The sequence below is a fragment of the Pipra filicauda genome, unplaced genomic scaffold (assembly GCF_003945595.2).
Source record: "Pipra filicauda isolate LSUMZ 115617 unplaced genomic scaffold, ASM394559v2 scaffold100_size2392355_pilon, whole genome shotgun sequence".
Lineage (NCBI taxonomy): Eukaryota > Metazoa > Chordata > Aves > Passeriformes > Pipridae > Pipra > Pipra filicauda.
The window spans coordinates 1,118,233-1,142,294 of NW_024103441.1; the positions used below are offsets into that span (position 1 = coordinate 1,118,233).

At 48.8% G+C, this 24,062-nt stretch overlaps 1 protein-coding gene across 8 annotated transcripts in view; it reads left to right on the forward strand.

The window, feature by feature from the left end:
* Nucleotides 1-24,062, forward strand: part of LHX2 (LIM homeobox 2) — a 50,584-nt gene that overhangs the window by 22,770 nt on the left and 3,752 nt on the right. For 2 of the 8 annotated variants that reach the window (XM_027741402.2, XM_027741407.2), the window contains exons 2-4: nt 8,239-8,444; nt 9,016-9,398; nt 17,760-17,965. In XM_027741402.2, coding sequence (XP_027597203.2) covers nt 8,239-8,444; nt 9,016-9,398; nt 17,760-17,965 — 795 coding nt within the window. Of the gene's footprint in view, nt 1-4,532; nt 5,457-5,479; nt 5,903-6,401; nt 7,309-8,238; nt 8,445-9,015; nt 9,399-17,759; nt 17,966-24,062 lie in introns of those variants that run through there. The other 6 variants (XM_039382146.1, XM_027741410.2, XM_027741400.2 and 3 more) reach the window with 5 other exon arrangements.

A 24,062-nucleotide genomic window follows, 5' to 3' on the forward strand; every position in this document is an offset into this window, starting at 1 on the left:
AACCATATCTAAGCACACCACCAAAAATGTGTGTTCCCCAAAATAAAACTCCAAAGTTATCTTAAATGCACAGCTACTGACCTTCAGAATCATATTTTCTTTACAATTCACTGTAATAAAAATGAACATTTTGTCATCACTTTGGGAAACTGTGCCAAACACCTTAAAACACATGTCACATGCCAACTTTACTTCATTTTTCTCCTCAGGGAATAGATACATCTGGAATCATAATCACAGATAAAAACCTTGACAAAATTGCACGTGAGCCCAGCCCTTCTCCCCAACACCTACCTTTTCATAACATTTAATACAATATTAATATCGGTTACTAAAAAGGCTTCCAACCTTTACATTTCTGACATAACATGTTCAAACCCATATTTCACACTTCTTGTTCTGTTTTAAGTTCAGTGGATTTAACAGGACTCTGGAGAGAAGATCATGTGGTTGAAGATTTCCCTCCCTCTTTGACACCCGTAGAGGCAGTTTTGGAATTGTTTAAATAGCTGTGGCTATATAAACTGGAATATGTGAGACATTGGACGTCTTATTTTCCCTCACATCTATACATCCGTGCATGTATTTTCCTCTGAAATCGATTGCTTGTTCCAGTGACAAACAATTTCAGCACAACATCTGGGCAAAACCTTCGGAATATTTTCCTTCTGAACTGTATTATTCCTCTTTCCTGCGCTTTCCTGGTTTACCAGACAAACACAATTAGCTAGTATTATATAATAATATTATTTGGTCTTTTCTATCTGTGATTGACAGTTTTTCAAATCAAAATAAAACACATTCTTAGTCGATCATCTTCTTGAGAGTGCGCTCCTGTTTTAGGCTCGGTTTGCTTCTGAGACAGCCAGAGATCTTATTCCATCAGGGGTGGATGGTGGAATTATAGATCCAACAGATCCCACACTCTCTGAAAAATACTTGGCTTAATATTTAATAGCTAATTCCTGGGCAGATGTTTTTCCTGCATGCCTTTATCAAGCACTCATCAGCTGGTTTTGCAGAGCAATGGAACTGGAGAACTTTGCAGATCTCCATTTATGATTGTGTTTGTAATTAATGCCATGCTGGAAGTACCTCGGGCACCTCACTGTATGGCTTTGTTCACGTCAGAATGGGGAGAGCAACCTCTTTTTGTTACATATTTAACAGCTTTGAAAGACATTTTTTTAAACAGCAAATGTACCAGACAGCTTTAAAGCAGAGGACATTAAATAGGGGGCCAATTATTCATTCAGCAGCTCTACGTGCATCAAAAACACGCATACCACCAAATTTTCCTGAGACAAACCACTTCAATTTCCCATGACTCAGACACCATTTCTGCACTAACTAGATAAGGATAGCAAGCATTCCAAATCAGAAAAATATATTAAATATATTCTTGCCCTGGAATACGGAAAAAAAATCCTTAAAAAGATGTTCATTTACAATTAAGGGACAGCAATGGCAACAAGAAATGTCCTATTTTTAAACAGAACAATATTTCTTATTAAGGTAACTTCATTATTCTCTTTCACTTTAAAATGACCCAAAGTGTCCAACTCAGTCTGTAGAAGTGCAAGAAGTGATCCATGAATGGAGCCATAATTCCCGGGCCTGTTTCAGGCCAGTCCATGGAGCAGCTGACTCTGAGGCTGCTGGTCTGTCTGCAGCGACTCGGGCAGAGCAGGAGCTGAGCTGAGCTCCACTTGCTGACGAGAAGCAAACTGTCTCACATTTTAGGAGAACAACATCATTGCCTATAAAAATGAAGAAGAGACAAAATAAATAAAACCGGTTAATGTTGTAGTTAACTTGCAAATCAAGTAAATCTGTTGGTACAGTATTTTCGAAATAAACGATAACAGCATCACACCAAACACACATTTCTGAACATATACGCGCTCTGATTTTGATTTAATGGTATCTCAGCGTCAACTATTGCTTCCTTTGCTGGTACACACTTCCTGATGCCTACTGTGAAGGGTGCCCATATTTACAACTGAGTAAGATGATTAATTACACCTTGTCAATCACGGTGCATGAAGACATAACACCACAGCAGACAATGAAGAAGATGCCTGAAGCTACAATTACATTTTAATTCATAGTTTATTGTATGTTCCCATATATTGCAGTCTAATAACCGTAGGGGCATCGAAAACATATGAGATATCAATCACTCTGCCCCCTGGTCTTTCATGTTTATATTATTCCACAGCCTTTAAATTACCATAAGTAGTTACTTATTTTCTAAGCTTTCTTCTCTTCTTTCTTACCTTTTGCTTCCATTTATGTTTTATTCTTAGTACCTTTATCCAACAGCTATGAGTATTTGATAGAAGTTTGTAGCTCACTTAAAATCTGTAACAGACAACCTGAAACCCAGCAATTAGCAAAGACAGCTTAGACTTGTGTTCCTTTGTTGAAGGAGGCGTTGAATCTTTTGTTCTGATTTAGTCACGGTAGCTGGGTGGAAGCTGGTACCTCATTATGTGGTTGGTCTGTTTGTCTGGTAGGTAGCAGATGGTACTGGAGATGACGTTACCAAGAGAGGCAGGGTAGAGAAACTCAAGACCTGTGATTTGTTCACCTGTCACCTATAACAAAATACAGGTTAAAAGACTTTATTATTAGCTGCACCATTTTTCTAATGAAAAAGCTCTCGTTTCAAATGAGCCCGCGTCTCATTCCGAAGACGATTTTGCTCCAGCAATTTCTCTGTTGCTCATTATTCAAGAATATCCTGGATTTTATTCTGAACAATGTAAATGTCATTCAAGTGTCAGTGTGTACATTAGCAGCTTTATGTTTACATTCTGTTACTCTCCTTGTGTTTTGGTAGCAAGGGTTGGATGTCTTCTTGTGTTTGTATATCCATTAGGAAGGGAATCAGAGATAGCCTGTGAACTGGAGGTCACGCCATACTTTTTCAATGTGCTTTTGGTATCATTGGTTCCATCCACTGAGGCGATTCTGTAACATAAAATACTGTATTTTAATGCTGTTAAATATCTAAAATCTTTTTGATAATTAGCAGTGTCAGATAGAGTGTACGAATCCATGACCTTTCTTAACTGCAAAAAGTATGTAATCAATTCCGTGATGGGGAATTAATCTGGTATTAGAACATCTAAGGACAGTGCGGTGCAGAGCCGTGGGTGAGGATATGTACAGCAAATTGCTCAAGTGAAGATAACCTGTCCGGTGGGCAATGTCCCACAGCCTCGCTGGAGCCAAACCTCCCAGCACGGGCAGGGGCGGGAAATGTCTCACAACTTTACAGAGGAAGGGAAAGATTATTTTATCGAGATAAATACCATACAGTGCCTCTAATTGTGCTAATTCTGATCTGAATTCAGACATGAACTTCCATTGTTTCCAAGGTCTGATTTTAGGACAGTCTTTGGATAGTTCCCACAGATGGGAAATTAGCTTGCATTCTGTATGGTTTCTTGAGGGGTCTTGTGGCTATTTCATATGCATTTCTACAAGAGACACTTTGTTCTCCTCTGTGACATGCAAATGTCTTTAACTACTCAGAGCAATCTCAACAGCAAGATGGTGAAAAGCCTCGATTATTGTAAGAACGGAACACATAAACCCAGCAAAGTTTGACTATAAACAGAGTAATTCCGGTTTTAGCAAGGATAGCCCCGGCTGCACTGTACCTGTGAGAGGCAAAGGCTCTGCCAGAACACACCACCCGAGTGATGTAAGAGCTCCCAGTCACCATGAGGCAGCGAGTCTCATGATCTCAGTGTGCATTCACATTTACCTTCCGTTGTGCTACCTTTGTAACGTAATTAGAAGTGTGATATTTGACATCTTTAATACTAATTAGTCCTTCCTCACTACCCACCTCCTGGATAAATATTTAGACATTGTGAACAGTCTCCCTGAGTACTCTTTGTCTTTTCTGGAGACTTTCTGAAGCTTCTCCTCTAGTTCAGAGACCTTCTTGGCCTGGTTTTCTTACAGTCTACTTGGAAACGAGAGATACGTGAGGCCCGAGTCTGTGGAAGGCTCCACGAACTGGGATGACTCAAATTATTATGTTCAAACGTTGAGTGTTCATCATGAGGAGGGTTGTTGGGCGCATTCAACTGGTCACGAATGTTTGGGGCGCCACGATCTCAGAGCGGGGCGAACTTTTGGCCACTCCTCGTCCCTCGCTGTGTTCTGCCCCACGCGCTCTTTGTCACGCCCCGGTGCCACATCTCGCCGAGGGTCACCGGGTGACCGACGCCAACCTGGGCGCGGGGCCCGAGGCCGCGGGGCCCGCGGGGCGCGGCAGTGCGGGGCCGGCGGGGCCGGGCGGGGCCGGTGCGGGGCCGGCGCGGGGCCAGCGCGGGGCCAGCCCCGGCCCCGAGCACATGCGGCGGGCCCGGGCGGGCGCAGCCAATGGCGGCGGGGCAGGACATGATGTCAGCGGGGCTGTAGAAAAGGCGCGGAGCCCCGCGCGGTGCCCGCGCCGCAGACGCGCCGCTCCGGCCCCGCCGCTCCGGCCCCGCTCCCGCCCCGGCCCCCGCGGGCCGCGCCGCTTTAAGGAGAGAGGGGGGCCGCGAGCGCTCGTCCCATCTGGTGCCCGTCCAACTCTCCCTCCTTCCCCTTGGCTTTTTCTTTTCCCAATGAGCTCCACCGGGCTGGGGGAGGAGCGGGGGAAGGAGCAAACTTTGCCCCTGAGCTGCCGCCGCTGCCAGCCCTCTGGACTGTGAGCGCGTACGGTGGGCACCCGCCCCAGCCTCCCTGCAGCACCAGCCTGCTCTCCGCCTGCTGCAGCCTCCCTCTCCCTCGCTTTGCTCCTCTAAATTTCGCACAGTACGATGTAGGGGGCTTGTCGTTATTTTTTTTTTCAATTATTATTTATTTCTCACCGAAGATGGTTTAATTTTTTTTTATATTTCTATTATTTATTAATCCCTCCCAACCGTAAACCTGCCCAGCCTTCTGCCAGCTGGGCCAGAGCATAAAGCCTGGGACTGCACCTGGGGCAATGAGCCCCGCACTGAAGAAGCCTCCTAGAGGGATGTGCCGGGGCCGCGCGACAGACTAGATCCGAGCCCCGAAGCTCACACCATCAGTTATCCCCTCTCCCTCAGCCCCTTCGCCCGCCTTTTCTGCGCCCCGTCCCCCTGAAAGCTCGGACCAGTGCCTGCGCCGCGCTCCGGAGAGCTCTGCCGGGGGAACAGCCCGGTGCCCGAGGACAGACGGGGCGGCCGTGCTAGATGCATGGGGGAGGGCTCCGGTTAATGCAAGTTCTGGGCTCCTGCAGGGACCCCGACAACTGTCAGCAGCAGCAGCAACTCGGGCCCTCCTCCTCTGCTTCCTCAGCGATGCTTTTCCACAGTCTTTCCGGCTCGGAGATGCACGGGGTCATCGACGAGATGGATCGGAGAACCAAAAGCGAAGCACCGGCCATCAGCTCGGCTATAGACAGGGGAGAGACGGAAACGGTAGGAGCCGAAGGAATGGGAGAGTCAGGCACCCCCCTAAACGTACCAAACCCCTCACAGATACGGCTTTTCCCCTAAAATAACAGGTCGGGGGGAAACGTATGCAAAATGCTAAATCAGAAGAGATCTGAGCGTAAAGGCACCCCAAAAGATTAAATGAAACCGTGGGGAAAGGCATGAAACTGTTAATTATTAATAATATGCATAGTAATAGTAACGCTCGGGTGAAATGAACGGTCCTGCTCTTGCGAGAAAACAGAAAGATAGACCAGCCTTTTGGTAGCGTCCAAGAACTCCTTCCCTTCCCCCAGCCTGTCCGGCCTTCCAAAGTTTTTAGGAAGAGGCGAAGTATGGCTTTATAACGATAACATTTTGGCACAGCGAATTTTTTGTCTGCAGAATGGAAACACAAACAGCAGAGAATCCAGTTCTGTGTTATTTTTCAGGTAGGATGTCTACAGCGAGACAGTCTTTATAGCATTTATTTAAAAAAAACCCAAAGCAAAACAACCCCGAGTGCCTTTAAGTTATTGTTTTTTAAAAATAATTTTAATATGTGGGTTTGTAAACATGGCAAACAGAACTGGAAGATATGTTTCAGGGAGACGGATGGATGCGATTTTTTATAACTTTGCCACTTTTTACCTTCTGTCTGCTGCTGCACAGTGCTTGTATATTAATACATTTAGATAATAAAAGGATGCATCCGTCTAGCCGGCGCTAAACTGGCAGAGTGGGAGAGATTTCCGAAGTGTCTTAACTGATTCAACAATTCACGTATGCTTTTTTTAATTTTTTTTTTATTTTTTTTTGTTAAGAAATAATTCTGAAGTGAAACGATCTCGCACGTTGGTTAAATGCTGTCTCGTAAGCTGATACGGGCATATGCAAGGAAGATCTGTTCTCGGGTTTTCGAACTCCATCAGTATGTGTTCTTTCTCTTAATGCTATGTGGAAATTTGCTTAAAGGTGGCAGTGAGACTATTTAATCCTGAAATACTGGCTGGAAAACAGCCTTTGTGCTATAAGGGTGGGACGTGATTTCTAATCTAAACGGGTTTGGTTTTCTTTGAAAAAGTTAATATTTCTCCATACAATTAAACAACATCGAATGATCTTTGTTGGAATAAATATTGTGACATGATAGCTTTATCTAACTATATATAATGTATATGCACACACGTGTGTACATAACAAATAGTGGGATGGAGTACTCGATCCTTGAATGCCATTTCTGAATCTCAGAATATTTTTGTTACTGGAAAAGCAAGGTAGAAAAAAAAAGTCGTTATTTCATTTGAAGTGGTTTTACAAGAAACTATTTTGGTTATAAAATGATCTCTACTCGGAGTTCGGTTAATGCCTTAAAGAAACAAGCTCCCGGTGGGTTCCTGTGACTAACACCAGTGGAGTGCCAGGGTTTTATCTGTGTGCAGTTGTGCTAGTGGGAGCGGTGCGGTGCAAACGGGAGCGCTCGCAGCGACGGGATTTTGTGATTCCCGCAAGCAGGGGATGGAAGGGACGGGTCTGGCATATGCTGGAAGCGCAGCCTCGGACCCTTTCCATTGCCCCCGAGATCCGCCTTTGCTTTTTGCTTTGCGCGAGGATTTAAGGCTCTAGAGGAGGTAAAAGCAAACAAACAACTTCTCCCCCGCCCCGAAGCAAAACAAACCGCGTGTTGGGCACAGCTGTAAGGAAATGTTTCGGGTTCTCTTGCACAAGAACGGATCTGCCGTGGGCTTCTGTGCAAAGCGGGTAAGAGTAAGTCGGGACCGAAGTGGAAAGCAGCGTCTGGCAAGGTCCGCCCCAAACCCTGCTGCACCGAGCCTCCTCTCCCGAACGCTGCTTTCAGGTGCCTGCTAAAATAAATAAGCGTGCTCAAATGGGTCCGATATTTCTCTCTCTTTCTTTTTCGGTAGAAGTTGACAGGATATGTATGAATTTGGGGGGGGGGGGGGGGTTTTTGAGGGTTTCGATTGGATTGCGATTTGACACTAAACTATTAAATTATATAGGGCTTACATTTAGTTTTATTGCTTCCAAGTTTATCCCAGCATAATCTAAAGTGCTCTGTTCGTTTTTTCCCGCTTTCTTTCCAACACGTTTCCCACTATTTCGTTTTCCCGGTAAAATATTCTGCACCTCGGATTTAGTAATGCTCGTCTCCTCCGCAGCTTTATTTACTGATCCCTTTAGTACTTTGGGTCACAGCAGATCGCGATCCGTGTTGTTTGGGACCAGCTTGCAGAGAGCTGTGTCTGCAGCACTGTGACTACTGGGGGTTTGATCGTAATTCATTCGGAATTTTATAGCTAGGAAAATACACACACAGACACGCTCCACATACACGCACTCACAGAGCATTAACTATGCAGACACTCTCGGTATATCCATAATAATAAATTTTAAAATTAACTATCTGCGATTTGCCCTACTCTGTGATTATTGCGCCTGTTTATTGAACAGCATCTTGTTTTGTGACTGGAAAATACAGCAGGAAAAAAAAAAAAAGTTCTGGGTCTGGTCCGGACGCCTCCCCTAAAACCCAGGGTGGTTTTCTGTTTGTCTCGCCCGCTTCCCCGCCTCCTCCCGGGAAGGTGGGATGCGGCGGGACCCTGGGGACCGGGCATGGGGCCGGTCGGGGCGGCGGGCGCGGAGCCCCCGCTCCTCTGGCAGCCCCTGCGAGGGAGAGCAGCGGCCCGGCCGGGCAGGGGGAGGGGGAGCCCAGCAGCTCTCAGGAGTTTCTCCCTCTCGCTAACGGTCTGTAATTGTTTTCCCCCAGCAGACCATGCCTTCCATCAGCAGTGACAGGGCTGCCCTGTGCGCCGGCTGCGGGGGGAAAATCTCCGACCGTTATTACCTCCTGGCTGTGGATAAACAGTGGCACATGCGCTGCCTGAAGTGCTGTGAATGTAAACTCAACCTGGAGTCCGAGCTCACCTGCTTCAGCAAGGACGGCAGCATCTACTGCAAGGAGGACTACTACAGGTACAGCTCGCCCTCGGCCACCAGCCGGGGAGGGGGCACTGCCCGCCGACCCCCCCCGAGCACACCCCGTCCCGAGGAGACAGCGGAGGGGATCCGTGGGCACGCGTGGGGCAGGCTGTGGGCTCCTCAAACCTCCCCCTGCAGAGGGAGGCTCTCGGGGAGGAGGAGTGCCGTGTTCCGGGAGGGGGCACGGCCCGGGCACGGCTCCCCCAGCCCGGCCGCGGTACCGGGGCCTCCCGTGCGGGGCCGGCGGAGCCGCTCCTCGCCCGCCCGCGCTGCTTCCTCCGGCCCGGGGGTGCGAGACGTTCGCGGGGCGGGGGTCGGTGCCTCTTCCTGGTGGGATCTGGCGGGGCAGGAGCTGCCCTGCGAGGTGCAAACGGGACGGGGCGTCCCCGCGCTGCCGTCCCGAGGCCCCGCCGGCTGGGCTCTGCAAACCGGCTTTGTGCCGCTGCCCCGGGCCAGGCGGCCCCCGGGCCTCGCAGCCCTCGGCCGCCCTCCGGGCACACCCGACCGAGGACGGGGTGGTGGCAACGTGCCTCTCACCGTCTCCTCTGGCCTTTCTGTTTTGCAGGAGGTTTTCGGTTCAGAGATGTGCAAGATGTCACCTGGGGATTTCTGCCTCCGAGATGGTCATGAGGGCCAGGGATTTGGTATATCACTTAAATTGCTTCACTTGCACCACTTGCAACAAGATGCTGACCACTGGCGATCACTTTGGCATGAAGGACAATCTGGTGTACTGCCGCCTCCATTTCGAGACTCTCATCCAGGGGGAGTACCAGGTGCATTTCAATCACTCGGATGTAGCCGCTGGGAAGGGCCCGGCTTTGGGAGCGGGCTCTGCCAACACTTTGGGACTGCCTTATTACAACGGCGTGGGGACTGTCCAGAAGGGGAGACCCAGGAAAAGGAAAAGCCCAGGGCCTGGAGCAGATCTGGCAGCCTACAATGCAGGTAAGAGACCCCCACCTTCCCCCAGAACAGTTCAAATGGTTTGTTTCTGTTCACTTCCAAAGGGGGATTTCCGTTTATTTTAGCTTAAACCGTTAATAATAGTTTAGCTGCAGCATAATTATTGAGATCAAGTGCTGTCAAACTGCAATTACAGAAGCTAATATGTTAGCATTTTTCACTTCAGCTGGAAATAAAATGTTTTGAAGCAAGGTCATCTGGTTAAGGGGGGGGAGAGAGAAGGGGGAATGTAGCCTGGAATAAAATCTGGAAACCAGAGATTTTAAGTTAGCACTTCAGAGAGCCGTGAATTTTCTTTAGTGGCTACACTTAAAGGCTGCTGACGGGTGAATTATTCTGCCCTGTGCTGAGCTCCTGCACCCTAAAGTTTTGGAAGGAGAGAGAGAGAGAGAGAGGAAGTGGCCGTTCCCCAAGGGCCCGGGGTGGGAGGTGGCCGTGGTGCCGGGCTGGGGGTGCCCGGGCAGGGGCTGCGGGCAGCAGGTGTCTGGGGCAGCACGGAGCCCGCTCACACGGGGCACGCTCGGCTGGAGTTTTGTTTGTCAGACGTGACTGGGAGAAGAGTCGGGAGACTCGCAGCATCCCTTTTCCATCCCCTCGCTGCCCCGCGGCACAGCCGCTGCCCCTGAGCCGAGCCCAGCAGCGGGAGGAAGGGGAGAGGAGCTGGCAGCAGCCAGGACTCTGTGTATCCAGCTGCAAACTTTCCGATGTGTTTCCTCGTTTAACCTCCCGGCCGCCACAGCACTGTAATTTTACAGGCAAAGGAATTCGAGCAGTCTCCTGCCCCCCCATCCCGCTCCCCCCCTTCCTCTCGCTCCGCTTCTCCGTGTAATGCCCACCAGAACTGCCCTCCCCGGGGCTTCCTGCGCTGCTCCTTGGATGCAACCGGAAAAACTGCTCGGACAGAACAAAATTCTTAGCTGTTGGTTTTACGAGAGGACTCGGAGGCGGGGGCGGGCTTCCCCCCAGAGCGGCGCTCCCGGGCCGGGGGCTCGGCCGTCCCGCCGGGCCCCGGGCACCCAGCTCGTTTCTCCCCTCCGTTCTGCGCCTCAGTGTCCTCCGCGCTCCTCCGCTCCTTCCAGCCTGTTTTCTTTCTAATCTACCGCGCTCAGACGCGTCCCGCAGGGCGCAGATTTGCCTCCAACGTGTTTCTTTTTCCCGGAGAGGGCGTTCGGTAAAGGCCAAGCTTGCTGCGGGTGGTTTGGGGCCGCAGCTCTGCGCGCCCCGACAGCTGCGGGCTGCGCCGGCGGCCGCTCCGCCCGCGGGGAGGAGGAGGAGGAACGGGGGGAGGAAGGTGCGTGCGGGGCACCGAGAGGTGCAGGGGAGGTGAGAGGGGCTCGGGCTTCGCGCCGGGGGACGCGGCCCGGGATGGGGAGGCTGCGGGTGTTTTGCGCCTGAAGGGAGTAACAATAGCGACGGAATGGGGTGGTTTGCGCTGAAAATGGCAGGGAGAAAAGGCGCATCTCCAACCGGCAAACGCACCTCGGGAACGAAATCGCCAGCTATTATTGGTTTAACTAATTGCTGAATAATTTGGAAATAGTGCAAAAAGCAGTAGTAGTCCCAGTGGTGAAGGTTGATGAAAGGTGGATGTAGTGTTCTCGCGGGTAACAGTTCAGCTTTAAAACGTGCATCAAATATACGTCTTTCCCGTTTAAAAAGTCTCCTTTTCGAAGGGATTAGCTTTTAATTGTCCTTCCGCTGTCTCCCTGTGCAGGGCAGATGTTCAGATTCAAAGGACCTGTAAACCGAACCAGCGGCATCTGTCCTGGATGGGAGCACAGCCTGTGAAAGTCTTTCTGCTCCCTGACTTCCTAAATAAACCGCCTTTAACTGCATTTTGAAAAATTCGTTTACAAAATAATTGCCCTCCGATTTTTTGGTCTTTTAATCTTTGTTTAAAGCCTGCAACTGAAACTTAAGAGATCTTCCTTGAGTCACCTTTGGCTTCTTTGCTTAAGCTATTTATCTGCTTAACTATTTACTAGACCAATAATCGACTAATTTATGCCGTAATAAGTGCCATTGATCTTGGAAATCAGACCAGGTTGCCCGCTGATGTAAAATTTCACAAACAAGTAAATTATTGCAAAGCCTTCAATTTTGTGCCTTTAAAGAGAAACCGTTTAAAAATGTGATAGTTTCTCTTTTTATTTTTAATGGAACTTGTCACTTCCTTCTCAGAAACTCACTAGAAATGCACAGTGTTGTCCTCTGAGGGGATCTGCTCCTGGTAATTTGTGTAGAATACTTTGTGGAAATAAATCTACACCCAGAGGTGGTGGGAAAAGGGGGACCCGTAAACTTGGCAGAGTCGAGGCTGAAATTATCTCGTAAATTGCAGTAAATATTCATCTGCAACACGAATTGGACTGACTTCCCCCCCCCCTACTTAAACAAGACTTCGTTTGCAGGGGGTTGATGGGTTTAGATGTGGATAGAGCCTGACAAGTGGAAAATAGCTTAGAAGGATGCTGGAACTTCAAAAAGATTTCTTTTTCTTTCTTTCCTCCTCCCCTTTTTTTTTTTTTTTAGTGTGTTCCTGTGATCATAATTTCTTCCTTCACTTGTTGGAATGGAGTTTGATGGGTTTTTTAGGTCAGTAAATCAATGGCTGAAAGCTTGCTGAACACAGAAGCACCTGTAAAGAATTCTGAATACTCCCTTTGTGAATTAGACCCCAAACCTCCCACAGCCCGCTGTTTTATTCATTTGTATCTAGTCCGCCTTTAAGACACTAAAATATCCCGGAAAATGACAGATGTATTGCGCAAACTTGGGGCACGACGAGCTGATCAAATACCCATAATCTGTACAAGTTCCTTCGCTAGCAGGAACGCGCCTCGTGCTCCGCTGAGGGGGTGCCCGAACAGCCCGGCTGGATGGAGCCCTCGGCCGGTGGGCACCGGGGCTGCCGGCGCTTTTTGGCCCCTGGCTCTCGGGGAACCCCCGGGCCGCCTGGAGCTGACCCTCCCAACGGGCTGTGGCACGAGTGGGTTGGGTTTTTTTCCCTGACAAAAATACGAAAAGCGTGGAAAGTTTTGAAGAGCGAATCTCTCCTCCTCGTTTCCCTTGGGACTAAAAGCTCAGAAGAAGCTTCCCTGTGACTCCAGGGGCAGAGCGAGCAGACGGGAGTCGCAGCCTAAAAAGGAATGTCTTGCAGAGATTTCCTAGGAAAAATAAGAATTTGCCCCTTTCCCTCTTCCTCTTTGCTTCTCCCCCTTCTCTCCCCCCGCCGCCCCTCCCTGGTCACCCTTCGGGTCCCCGGGCGCATGTGGCCCCTCCCGGGGGGCTGGGGCTGGGCTCGGGGCTGGGGCAGGCGCAGGGGTTGGGGTCGGGCCGGGGTCGGGCCGGGGCAGGGCTCCGGCCCCGCTCGCTGCCCGAGGGGCTCCCGGGGGCGCTCCCGGTGCCCGGGCGGGTGCGGGGCCGGGCCCGGGGCAGGGCCGGGGAGCGGAGCCGCAGCCCCTTCCCCGGCGGGGCGGGCGGGAGGAGCGCGGCTCGGCCGGGGCTGCCCGGGTTAATCGCGGCGCTCGGGGACTGACCGCGCACTCGCACCGGCCATTCAGCGCCATTCAATTGGCTTAATTGAGGGGAAAAACCCTGGCGGCGGCTCCTCCCGCGGGGCCCGGGCCCGGCCGCCCCTGGCCGGCCCCTTTGTTCTCCCGCCCCGCAGCCCCGGCCCGGCCGTGCTGCCCCCGGGGGGCTCCGCGAACGGGGGGGCCCGGCCCTCCGGCAGCCCCGGGGGGCAGCGGGACGCGCGGCCCCTTTGTCCGAGGCTGCCGCGGAAGGTCGGAGGAAGAGGCTTCTAATCCCAGCTCTCCTCCTTCCTGGCCTTGTGATGCTCGGCCTGGGTGATAGTCGCTCCTTAAGACAGGCTTTATCTCCCCAGCAGCACTTCTGGAAATGTCAAGGCCGAGGCAGCGCTGTCGTGTCTGTTGCTCCATGGCTTGGCACAGGCACCCTCCTTTGAGCACTGCCAGGTGCCTCGGGAGCAGCCGCGGGAGCTCCTGCTCCCAGAGCCACAGCTTCACCCCTTTGCATCTCTGTGGGGAGCAGTTCGGGCATCTGCCTTCTCCAAGCGTCTTCTCCTTCCTCCAAGGGGAAGGACTGTCTCTGCTCCTGTCCCAAGTACCACTCTGAGGGCTCTGTCTCACTTCTGTCCCTTTGAGGATATGGGTAACACAAGGTCCTCTACACGCTCCGACCAAACAAGGAATCTGGCTGCACCCCTGCCTGGTCTGGTTAATCACAAGTTCCCTCTCCAGGCAACAGGAGGTTAAAACACCCCCTTGACTCCGATTACAGAAGGAAAGGGGTGTATGTTCCTGAGCCACTGAATATTGAGAGCTGATGCACACACCAAACGTGTCTCTTGTTTAATCATTCTTTCAGAATCAGGATTAGTTTGCTTTCTTTTGGTGTAAGCTAACATGTCAAACACAAGTTACTAAGAACAAAAGTTCCCCTGAAGGAAATTCCTCTTTCCCATCTTCTTCATGTGCCAAATCCTCAGAGACCTACTAACTACTGAGCACATGCTTTGAATCCCAAGGCACTGGGGGCTCTGGCCATGTGAGGGTGGAGAGTACTCCCAAATTCTCCTCCTCAGGCTTTGTCACAAAGGGACCAGCACATCCTGCTCTGTGTTGCTGTTACTTGGTTTAGGGAGGTGTTACACATTATCTGCAGAGGGTATTTTGGTCACCAATATCAAAATGAAATGTTTGGTGCACATCACAATCCTGTGACCAGGTGGCCCTGTGGGGCTAAGGGGGGCTGTAAGTGCTGCCACTGCTGCACCAGCCCAGGGTGGGAGGGCCATGGCCTGGGTGTGGGGTCTAGGGAAAAGCACAGGGGTCTTAGAAATGTTCTAGGGTCAAAAAAGAGACTTGGCACTGACTCAGAACTAGTTTTATCACAAAATAGAAATGAGACGTTAGTTTAAGGCTCCTCTATTGAGCTGGAATTCTACCAATTGTATTTCTGAAATCCCAGCAGGAGCCCGAGATACTGCAATGGAATGGAAATGTTACATACAGATAGTTCAGCAATTCCTTTGGGAGATCCACAGGGACACCACAAAGGAACAGGGAAGACAGTGCCTGAAAACAGAGGGTTGCGTGAGGAGCATGTACAGTGTTGGTTTTACACCCTGATGCCTTTTGCAGAAACTCCTCAGCTCTTCAAATCTCCTCTCACCCCCTTGGCCCGCTCTGGGTGTCTGTGCCTGCACCGCCCGTGGACACTGCGGAGTCGGGGGGGATGCAGACAACATTAACCAAATAGAACAGACCTTTGAGGATGGTGCCAGGCCCCACAGCCAAATCCTGGGGGGGATTGGCACCAGCCAGGACTGTTTCTGTCATGTTGGATGATGCCTGGAAGTGAAACCACTTGCACAAGACAAGGAACAGCTCACGCCCTCTCACACTTCCAAAATCTGTTCTGTAACTTCCATCAGAGACAAGGACATTTTGCTAGCCCCAAATGGTACGTGGTTACTGTCAGTTTAATATTATTTTTACTGAGTAGATGAGGAGGTAAAATTACGAGAAATTCCAAGAGTAAATTGTTCATTGTCCTGTTGGGGCTTGATGAAAAGCTGACACCCTCATTCTGTTCTGGGAGGGTTTAGAATCACTTTTATACCCTTGGATTCTGAATGCATCTCATTCTCTATGGAACATGTTAAAATCCAAATGCTGGCAGCCCTAGGGTTAGTTTTGTTGCATATTAACAGGAACAGACCTCAGTCCTGCAGACAGTTATTCTGATGTATTTCCTCCTGCCTCTCTGCCTTGTTATTTCTGGGAGGGTTTGAAAACCTTTAAGATGACACACAAAGACCTTTTCCATTACTAGTATCTAAAATTCTTCGAGGACATTTTAAAAACAAGCATGATTTGGTTTTACATTTCCATAACAGAATTTTCGATGGGCATTATCATGTTATTCATCCTAGTACTCTTTATATCAGGAATTGTAGCTATGAAGGAGACTGGAGAACACAGGATGACTCCAGCTGGGCAGCTGGATCTCAGTTCTCAAACCAGTAAAGGTTTTGCTGCATCCCACCCAGCTCCGTTCCTGCTCCATCGTTACTATCTCCTTTCAGCACCCTGCACCTTTGAAATTCAGGTGCTCCCAGGCTTTCCATGCTGCAGGAGAATGAGCAGAAATGCTTCTCGTTGCCAGAATTTGGCACAAGCTGCTGGGGTCTGGAAAGGATTTATCCCAATGTGTGCACATGCACGCACACCCCCCCAGACCCCCACATTCCTGTAGGCAGGGCCATTGGCTTCAGCTGGTTTTTAAATCCCAGGAGTGCAGAAACACCCAGCAAAGTTGGAGCCTTCGGCCGCTCTGGGCGGGTCTGCTGAACCAACGTGCTTTGGGGCTTGGAGCTGCAGTTTTGCTCCACACTGTGCCATATCTTTGGGGAAGGTTTTGAAAGGCTGAGGTTTGGAAAGCAGCTACTGTAGCTGCTGCAGACCTGCTGTTTAGGGAGTCCATGTGCATCTTGGCTTAGGAACGAGTGCATTTTATGTGCGTTTTTCAAACCTGTTTTTAATGCATGCCTTTCAGAACGTGGGTGTTTTTAGTAGGGCTGAGCCCCACTGATGGACAGCAGGAATTCAAACAGCACTATAAAGACATGTCCGTGAGATATATTTAGTTGTAACGAAACAGCAATAAATAATGGACAGTTGGAAACAAACCTGTTTGAGTGTTTAAGAAACTCACCAACAATTCACATTTTAAAAGATTTTTTTCTCATTTTTTTGCGTGCTGTGCAGAACAGAGATAGTAGTGATTTTTCATTACTTTTAACATAAAACTTGTAGGAAACAAGGAGGGAGTTGTAGATTTTGGAACAGGAAAAGCTAATTAATGACAGTTTGTCAGAGCTAATTTTCAGTTATATCCCTGATTTTTTTATTGGATTTAAGCTCAGTCCTTAATGTTATTTTAAGAGGTTTTCTATGGTTTACTTTATGCACAAATAAATGAGAAACTACTTTTGGTCTGCGAGATTATTTTGCTTGGCATTCAACATTTAATACTCCTTGATAATTTTACAGTGTTCCTTGCTCGCAGACCTTCTTCACCGGCTTTATGGTTGATTTCTGCAAGTGTATCCATCAGTGTCATTCCCTGATTCCAAAGGATATGACAGAAGTGATCATTCAAACTTGTATTTGCAACAACTTTTTTTTTTTTTTTAATGGAAATATAAACACATAACTAATTAAAAAGATATTTTTCATTTGGCATGCCAGTGAATATGTTGTATTAACAGCTTTATTTCTTTAGCTAGTCAGATTATAGTCATAATTTGCTGTTTGGTAGCCACAAACTTTATTTCTTTTATAGTGTTTCATTTAATAGTCTCTCTTGTACTCTACAGGGTTTAGTTTGATGGAGGAAATAATTATGATTTTAACTAGTCTGTTCCATTGAGATTCGAGTGGACTGCATTGCACAGCTCTCTGTGTGTTACAGTGCAATTTATAGTGATCCCAAGCACATTAAACCCTTCACCGAGTCGAGGACAGCTCCTGTCCTCCCACAGACAGGGCAGGAAAGGCTCTGTGGGGAGGGAGGGGAGGAAAAGGGAAACAGGCCTGACATTTTAAAAGCCACAGAGGGGCAGGGCAGGGCCCCTGCAGGCTGGTTGTTCAAGGGAAAGCCAGAGGATGAGAAATATGATCCAGAGGGGCCACAGGCCCAGGGCAGTGCCCTCCCTGTGCTGGCACTGCTGAGGCACCTCCAGTGCTGGGGCAGTTCTGGGACCTCAGACAAGAGACACTGAGGGGCTGGAGCGTGTGCAGGGAAGGGAACGGAGCTGGGAAGGGGCTGGAGCAGCAGGAGGGGCTGAGGGAGCTGGGAGGGCTCAGCCTGGAGCAAAGGAGGCTCAGGGGGGACATTCTCGCTTCTCAGGTGGGGGTTCGGCTCTGCTCCCCCAGAACAAGAGGAAACGGCCTCAAGCTGTGCCAGGGGAGGTTTAGGTTGGATATTAGGAAAAATCTCTTCCCTAGAAGGCTTGTCCAGCCCTGGTGGAGTCCCCATCCCTGGAGGGATTTGAAAGCCCTGTGGATGTGGCACTTGGGGACGTGGGTCAGTGGTGGCCTTGGCAGCACTGGGGGAACAGTTGGACACAATGACCTCAGAGGGCTTTTCCCACCTGAGCTGTACCATGACCCTGTGAAGTGGAGGGAGGGCAAGCAGGGCTGGTGCCAGCACACGCCCCGGGGTGTTACTGCCATCGCTGCCCTCAGGGGAACTGCAAACAGTGCTGGGTGTGGAGCAGGACACTTACAGGCCTTTCCCTCTGGTTGCCCCAAGCTTTGAGCTGCAATGAGAACGATGGTGACCACCTGGACAGGGACCAGCAGTACCCCAGCAACCAGAAAACCAAGCGCATGAGGACGTCCTTCAAACACCACCAGCTGCGGACGATGAAGTCGTACTTCGCCATCAACCACAACCCCGACGCCAAGGACTTGAAACAGCTGGCTCAGAAAACCGGCCTCACCAAAAGAGTTCTTCAGGTAAGGACAGCAGTCTTTTATCTGGACAAGTGATCAAAATATCAATTTGACATTGAAATGCCACGGATTTTGCTGATTTTCAAGCTTCTCTTAGTCATTTGTACCTTCCGTGGGACTGCAGTTAAATCCTAGGGAGTGTGAGAAGAGTTAATTCTTTTCAGTTTCCCTAAACCAGATCCTTTGGGTTCTAATTTTTAATGAGAGTTGTGAAGGTTTGGGGCCCTGCTTGTTTTCCCGAAGTCACTTAATTCTGGTGCATGTTTTAGCTTTCAGTGTGCTGTGAGAAAAAGTGACTTATTTCAGTTAGTGTGTTCCCTGCAAATAGAGAGCTCTTAGTTTAGAAATTACTGTCAATGTTTACCTTTGTAAGAAATTAATCAACAGTTTGAATTTATTTTATCAGGACAAGAAGGGTAGCTTTTCTTTCTTAACTGAAGTGGACATAAATTTAATTTTTCAAAAATTAATTTTCTATTCATAGTTGATAACTCAGAATGAAAGGAGACGGCATTTTAAAAGTACTTGTTCTCTAAAAGCTGGATTTTTCTTGCTTCATGGATACACACTCCATTTGAGCTATTGTGGGAAGGAAAGGGGGGAATATTAGTTGGTTCAGCTGCATTTTAATTTATAGTTCTGATTCAAGAAGTCAATTTTAATGACCACTTATCCAAATACCTATACCTAAATAGGTGATAGAGATAACTTTGGGCATATAGGAGCCATGACATTCCAAGATCTATTGCTGAAAGTTTTAAGTGGATCTTAATTGTAGAAAAAAGGATTTGTGATCTTCCCAGAGCCAGGCAGGGCTGAGCCCCGTCCCGGGACAGTCGTGGGCAGTGTGTGAGGGGAGGGGAGGGCAGGGGGCTGAGCTGCTGAGCAAAGCTGAATTCCCTGCAGAGATCCTGGGCCCTGCAGTGCTGGCCCCCAGCAGAGGGAGGAATCAGGGTTTGTGGGCTCCCAGCCACACAACCAATGCCAAACTGATCCTTCTCTTGGCTGTGTCCCCGAGCTGGAGTTGGTGGTGCTGTTTTCCTGAGGCTGGTTTGGGTGGAGGAGCAGAGTCCTCTGGCAGGACCAGGGCACAGCCCAGTGGCTCTCCCAGCAGCTGTCCTTGTCCTCCATCCACACACATGGGGGGAGCAATTCACTGCATCTGTCTGTCCTTAGTTTGACCCTTCTCTTTGTTTTACCCTCCCAGTTTGGACACTCCAGTCATACCAGTTCTTTCTGTGCACTCACACCCCAATTACCTGCCAAGTTTCACAGAGTGCATTAAGACATGAGATCAGTCTAGAAAGTGTCTTTCTCTTGTCTCATCTTTCTGTTCCTTCTGCTTGCTCCACACCAACTTTGACTTCCACCTCTCTCTTCTCTTTTCACCTAATGGATCTTTCCTTCCATCTGTTTTTCCAAGATATCTTCTCTGCTTCATTTTCAGAATGTATTTTCTAGTCTCCAAAATTGGAGTCCACGCCCATTACACTTCCATTCCTCTTTATGTTTCTTCATTGCTTCTGTTTCCATCTTAATCATGTCACATTTGGCAGTTTTAAGGTGCTTTGTGGTTCTTCTTTTTTGTGTGTGTTTTGTAGCAGACCCTTACAATTCCTCCAAACTTCAGTTGTCATTTTGGTATTTGGTGTTTCACTCCTTTTACTGTCACAGTTGAATATATACATACTCCTGTATGTCTGGGCTCCTTTAGCTGCAGAGTGGTGGAAGGTAATAGCTGTTGGTGAGAATTGTACCCTGAGGATGATGCTGTTGGAGGCAATTCCAAAAAATGGCTTGGGGTGATACTTTGTCTGGTATCACTTGAGTTTTCCTGTCTGTTTATGAGCACTCTCTACTCACAGACGTTTTGTTTTAAAATTAATTTGGGCCATGAAAAAACAAACGTGTATTTCATATGTTTTAGAACCTTTGTGCCCTATTGGTTCGTCTTTACCTGTGAGAGGCAATTTTTCAAACACTGAAGTTCACCTCCATGAATTTCAGGGTTGCTCTTTGCTGGGGAAAACTCACCACGGTCACTGAGACAGTGTCACTTGTTCATTCCTTTGAGCCAGAAAGGCTGGCACTGCCCCTGTGTCCCTCACTGAACACAGGGTGATTCCCTGGCACTGTTGATCAAAGAAGCACCATCAGCATCAGCCTGTGCCACTCCCTGGAGCTGCCCGGGCTCCTGGCTGTACGTGCCCACTTGCCGGAGTCAGAACCCTTCCACGACCCCCAGCAGGTGTTGGTGGGCTGTTGGATCTCCTGTGTGTTCAGATCTCAGTTCAGCTCATGAAGGACCCTGGCTCTTTGGGTACCTTTAATAGAATATATTTTAATGGAAAATGCTGGGCAGCAGATCGAGAGAAACGGATTCCCTTGTTGTGATACCAGTGCACTCCCTAAACACACCGAGTGAGCTCCTGGGGGCTTGGGGAGCAGCTGTAGTGCCCTTGCCATAGAGACAGTCCCACAGGACAGGTCAGGCCTCTCCTCCAAGGAGAGGCCTTGGAGGTGAGCAGAGAAACGGAGCATGTTCTTAATGGTCTGGGATACCAGAGCTGGAAGACCTGACTGGTGTCCTTGCTTTATATACAATATTTCACCAGCTGCACATGTCCAGCAGTGGGATGGCCTGGAAAGGTAGCACTGCTCCTCAGAGTGCACTGCCTTCAGTGCCTTTGTGATGCACACTGTTGTCCCTGAGCAACCACATTAGAATCACAGTAAGCCTATTTATGTTTTTAACACCTCTTTCTATTTAGTTTCCTTCCAGTTTAGGTTTATATTTGCAATTTAATTCGTATACCTCTCGTACTGCAGCTGGGGAACACAAGCCCTTTAGTGTAAGCTGTCCTTCATAATTAAAGGGACCAGCTAATTGTGAGCTAACTAACTTAATGGGCACAAATGCTGCTCTTTGGGGAGCTGATGTTTCTTTCCCTGAGTTTAGGAAGGGAAGGTGGAGGTGGATAGCCCCCAGGAGCTCTGGTTAGCTGGTTACAGGTGCGTACCTCTTCTCTCCTCAGGACTCTGCAGTATGTTTATCCACGGTCAAAGCAATTTAGGAACATGAAGCATCTTTTTCCAGTGGGTGTCTTGTGCACCATTTATTCTCTGCTGAGTCACCCCCCAGTACAGCTGCTCTCAGAACTTTACACAGATCACTGTGTGCAGTTGCATTCTCTGCTTCAGTTTCCAGGAGCCAGCGAGTCCAAAATGTCCCCACCCAGTGTGGGGACCTGCACTGCCCTTGGGTGAGGGTTTGCTTTGGGCTGCAGACTTTTCCCAAGTCCCCACTCATTAAACATCCCTGGGTCCCCCTTTGACTGTGCAGTCACTAATTACAGCAGAGTAATCACAGTGTGTGCAATGAGTGAGCATAGTGTGCTTTGAGGGGCCACATCCTCTACATTTTGTGTCTCCACTTACTAGTTAGTGAAATTCAGGGAACATGAATGTCTCCAGGTACTGTGGGAATGAGCAAAATTGTGTTTAAAAAATTGTTTCTAGCAGAGGCTGTTCATAGAGCTAATATGTAACAGAGGCAGCAATGGAGGTGTTACAAACCAGAAAATAAAGTCATCTGAGGTGATGATCTAATTCACTGCAGCAGCCAATTCCCTTGTAACACTTAGTGGGCTTATTTTCAATACTTCCCTATCATATGGAGATGTTCTTTTATTCCTATTTGACTTGGTGGAGACAAAGAATTGGCTGCACAGGTGGCTGAAGAGACAGTGCAATGTTTTCCCCTCAGTAAATATGACTGTGCCCGAGTGGGGAGTGCCCAGCTCCAGCCCAGCCCTGCTCAGCCGAGTGTGGGAGCAGCAGTGCTGGGGCTCTGCAGCTGCTTTGAGCTTCCAGGGGGAGTTTGGGGCCGTGTTTTCCCGTCTGATTTGAAATAGCTCAGCCTTGTACTGATACAGTTGGACAGAAAACCACTAAATACTTCCCAGTGACTTTGTTTATTCCTCGGTCCCGAAGAGCAGATTCCCAATTGTGCAATTGCTGTGAGATGGGTCCTTCTGGAAGGATTCTTTCAGTTCAGCGTCTGTGGGTTGTTCTGTCTGTAATGCCCTCCCAGGTGCAGGGCCCTGCACTGCTGTGTCCAGCTGGACTGAAGGCCCGGGCAGCAGGAGCAGCCCCACAGCCCAGGGAATAAGAGTTTCCATCTTTCACCATTCTCTAACATGAAGCCTTTGCTGAATGGTGTCGTATCTTAAGCACATACCAGAATGTCAATATGGTGGTAACGATGTTATCCCTTTCTATCATAAGACAAGGTATTTTCAGAATTTAAATTAACAAGTAATTAGATGTATTTTCAGTAATAATATGAATACTTATTATTAGTCAGTTTTAAAGAGCCTTATAATGATTAGCTGATTAACCCTGACAATATCTCAGTGAGGAAGGGAGTAAAAGCAGTCATATAATCTCTATATTTGAATAATACTTATAAGATTAGTGATATTTTCTGTGTCTAGCAGGAATATCCACTATTAAAGAGACAATGACCCATGTCACACGTGGGGCTCCTGAAGGCTGGTCATTGGTAAGGGCAGCTGAGCTCAGGTTTTTGTATTTAATGGGAGATGAGGGGAACACAAACACTGAGAATCTCGGTCAGTTTACATCCTGCATGTGTCAAATCCCAAACACAAAAGGTACCACAGAGCCTCTGGCCCTGCTGAGGTTGAGGAGCAGTTGGACATTTAGGAACAGTGTAAATACACAAAATAGTTCTGGTGCCTTCGACTGCTTTACATGCTTTAAACAAGACAATTGCTTTGTGAATAGGAATGAAAATGTTGCCCATATTTGGCATTGCTGCATACAAAAATATGTGTACTTTTAATGAACATAGGTGTGTAGTTGTGCACAAGTAAGTGCACGTGCCACCAGGCCAGTGGGTTTGCCTGTTGTGTTTTAATTATTGCACAGCTACACACACACAGCAACAGCAGCTGCCCCCAAACTCCTGTTCCACCTGCTCAGCTGTCATCCTTCATACAACTACCACAAGGTATTTTAAAGGATCAAACCCACATTACTTTGTGGAACAAGTATAAATTATCTCTCACTGAAAGGTAAAAAATCCTAGAAATATTCCAGTTGCTGTTTTTTCCCATTGCTAACCACTTGGCGCTCGAGGCTTTGTGGCACCTTAAAGACCCTTGACTGGGGAGAAAGCTTTCCAGAGAAGGAGTAGGAGTGCTCAGGAAGAGGAGTGTGTGGCTGGAGCATCCCTAGAGGAGAGGAAAGCCAGTCTGAGGTGCACCAGCGGGGCAGGTCCCCGAGCTCTGGCTGCAGCGAGCTGGCAGTGCCGGGGGCTCCTCCGGCAGTGTCCGTGTGTCCGATGGCTCCCGGTGCTCCGGCCTGGAGCGGATCCATGGCAGGGCCCTCAGCGCCAGGGCCCAGCACCTCTGCAGGGCTGGGTGTCCTCGGGAGCCCACACACTGCAGCTCCCTGGGCAGGCCAAGAGGAGGAGCCCAGTGGAGATCCCGTCCAGTGCAGATCCCGCACTCAGCCCGTCCCGGCTCCCAGGAGTGCAGAGGTGATGAGGCCCATGGATTTGGGATGGAAAGGCTCAGTCCCACCCCCAGAGCAGGTCAGCATGAGGACAGTGGGATCAGCACCGAGTCCATGGCAAAGAATGTAACCACGACAGAGGCCTTGGATAAATAAGCACAGTGGCACTGCACCCAGTTTGTAGCAGGAACATCACCTGCTGTCAACAAATACCGTGTGGAACACAGGGCAGTTAATGACACTTTCAGATTTAGACCCAGTCCTGTGCTTTCAGCAAGTTTCACAGTTTTATTTTATCTATTTTCGAAAAGGTCAGAAAATATTTTCTCTTTAAAAACTCCTGCAGACAGTGGAAAGCATTATTGGACCTAAACACTGGAACTTAACTGAGAAAGGTGAAGTTGTAGCTTTTGTCCTTCACTCAGATAATAATCAAAGAATGCAAGAAGTAGAAACCTTGGAAAAAATTCTGTGTGGAGGTAATTCCTACGATAATGACAGTTTCTGATGCAATGTGGGTCTTTGATACCATTCAAGCCTCTTTTCCCAACATTATTCC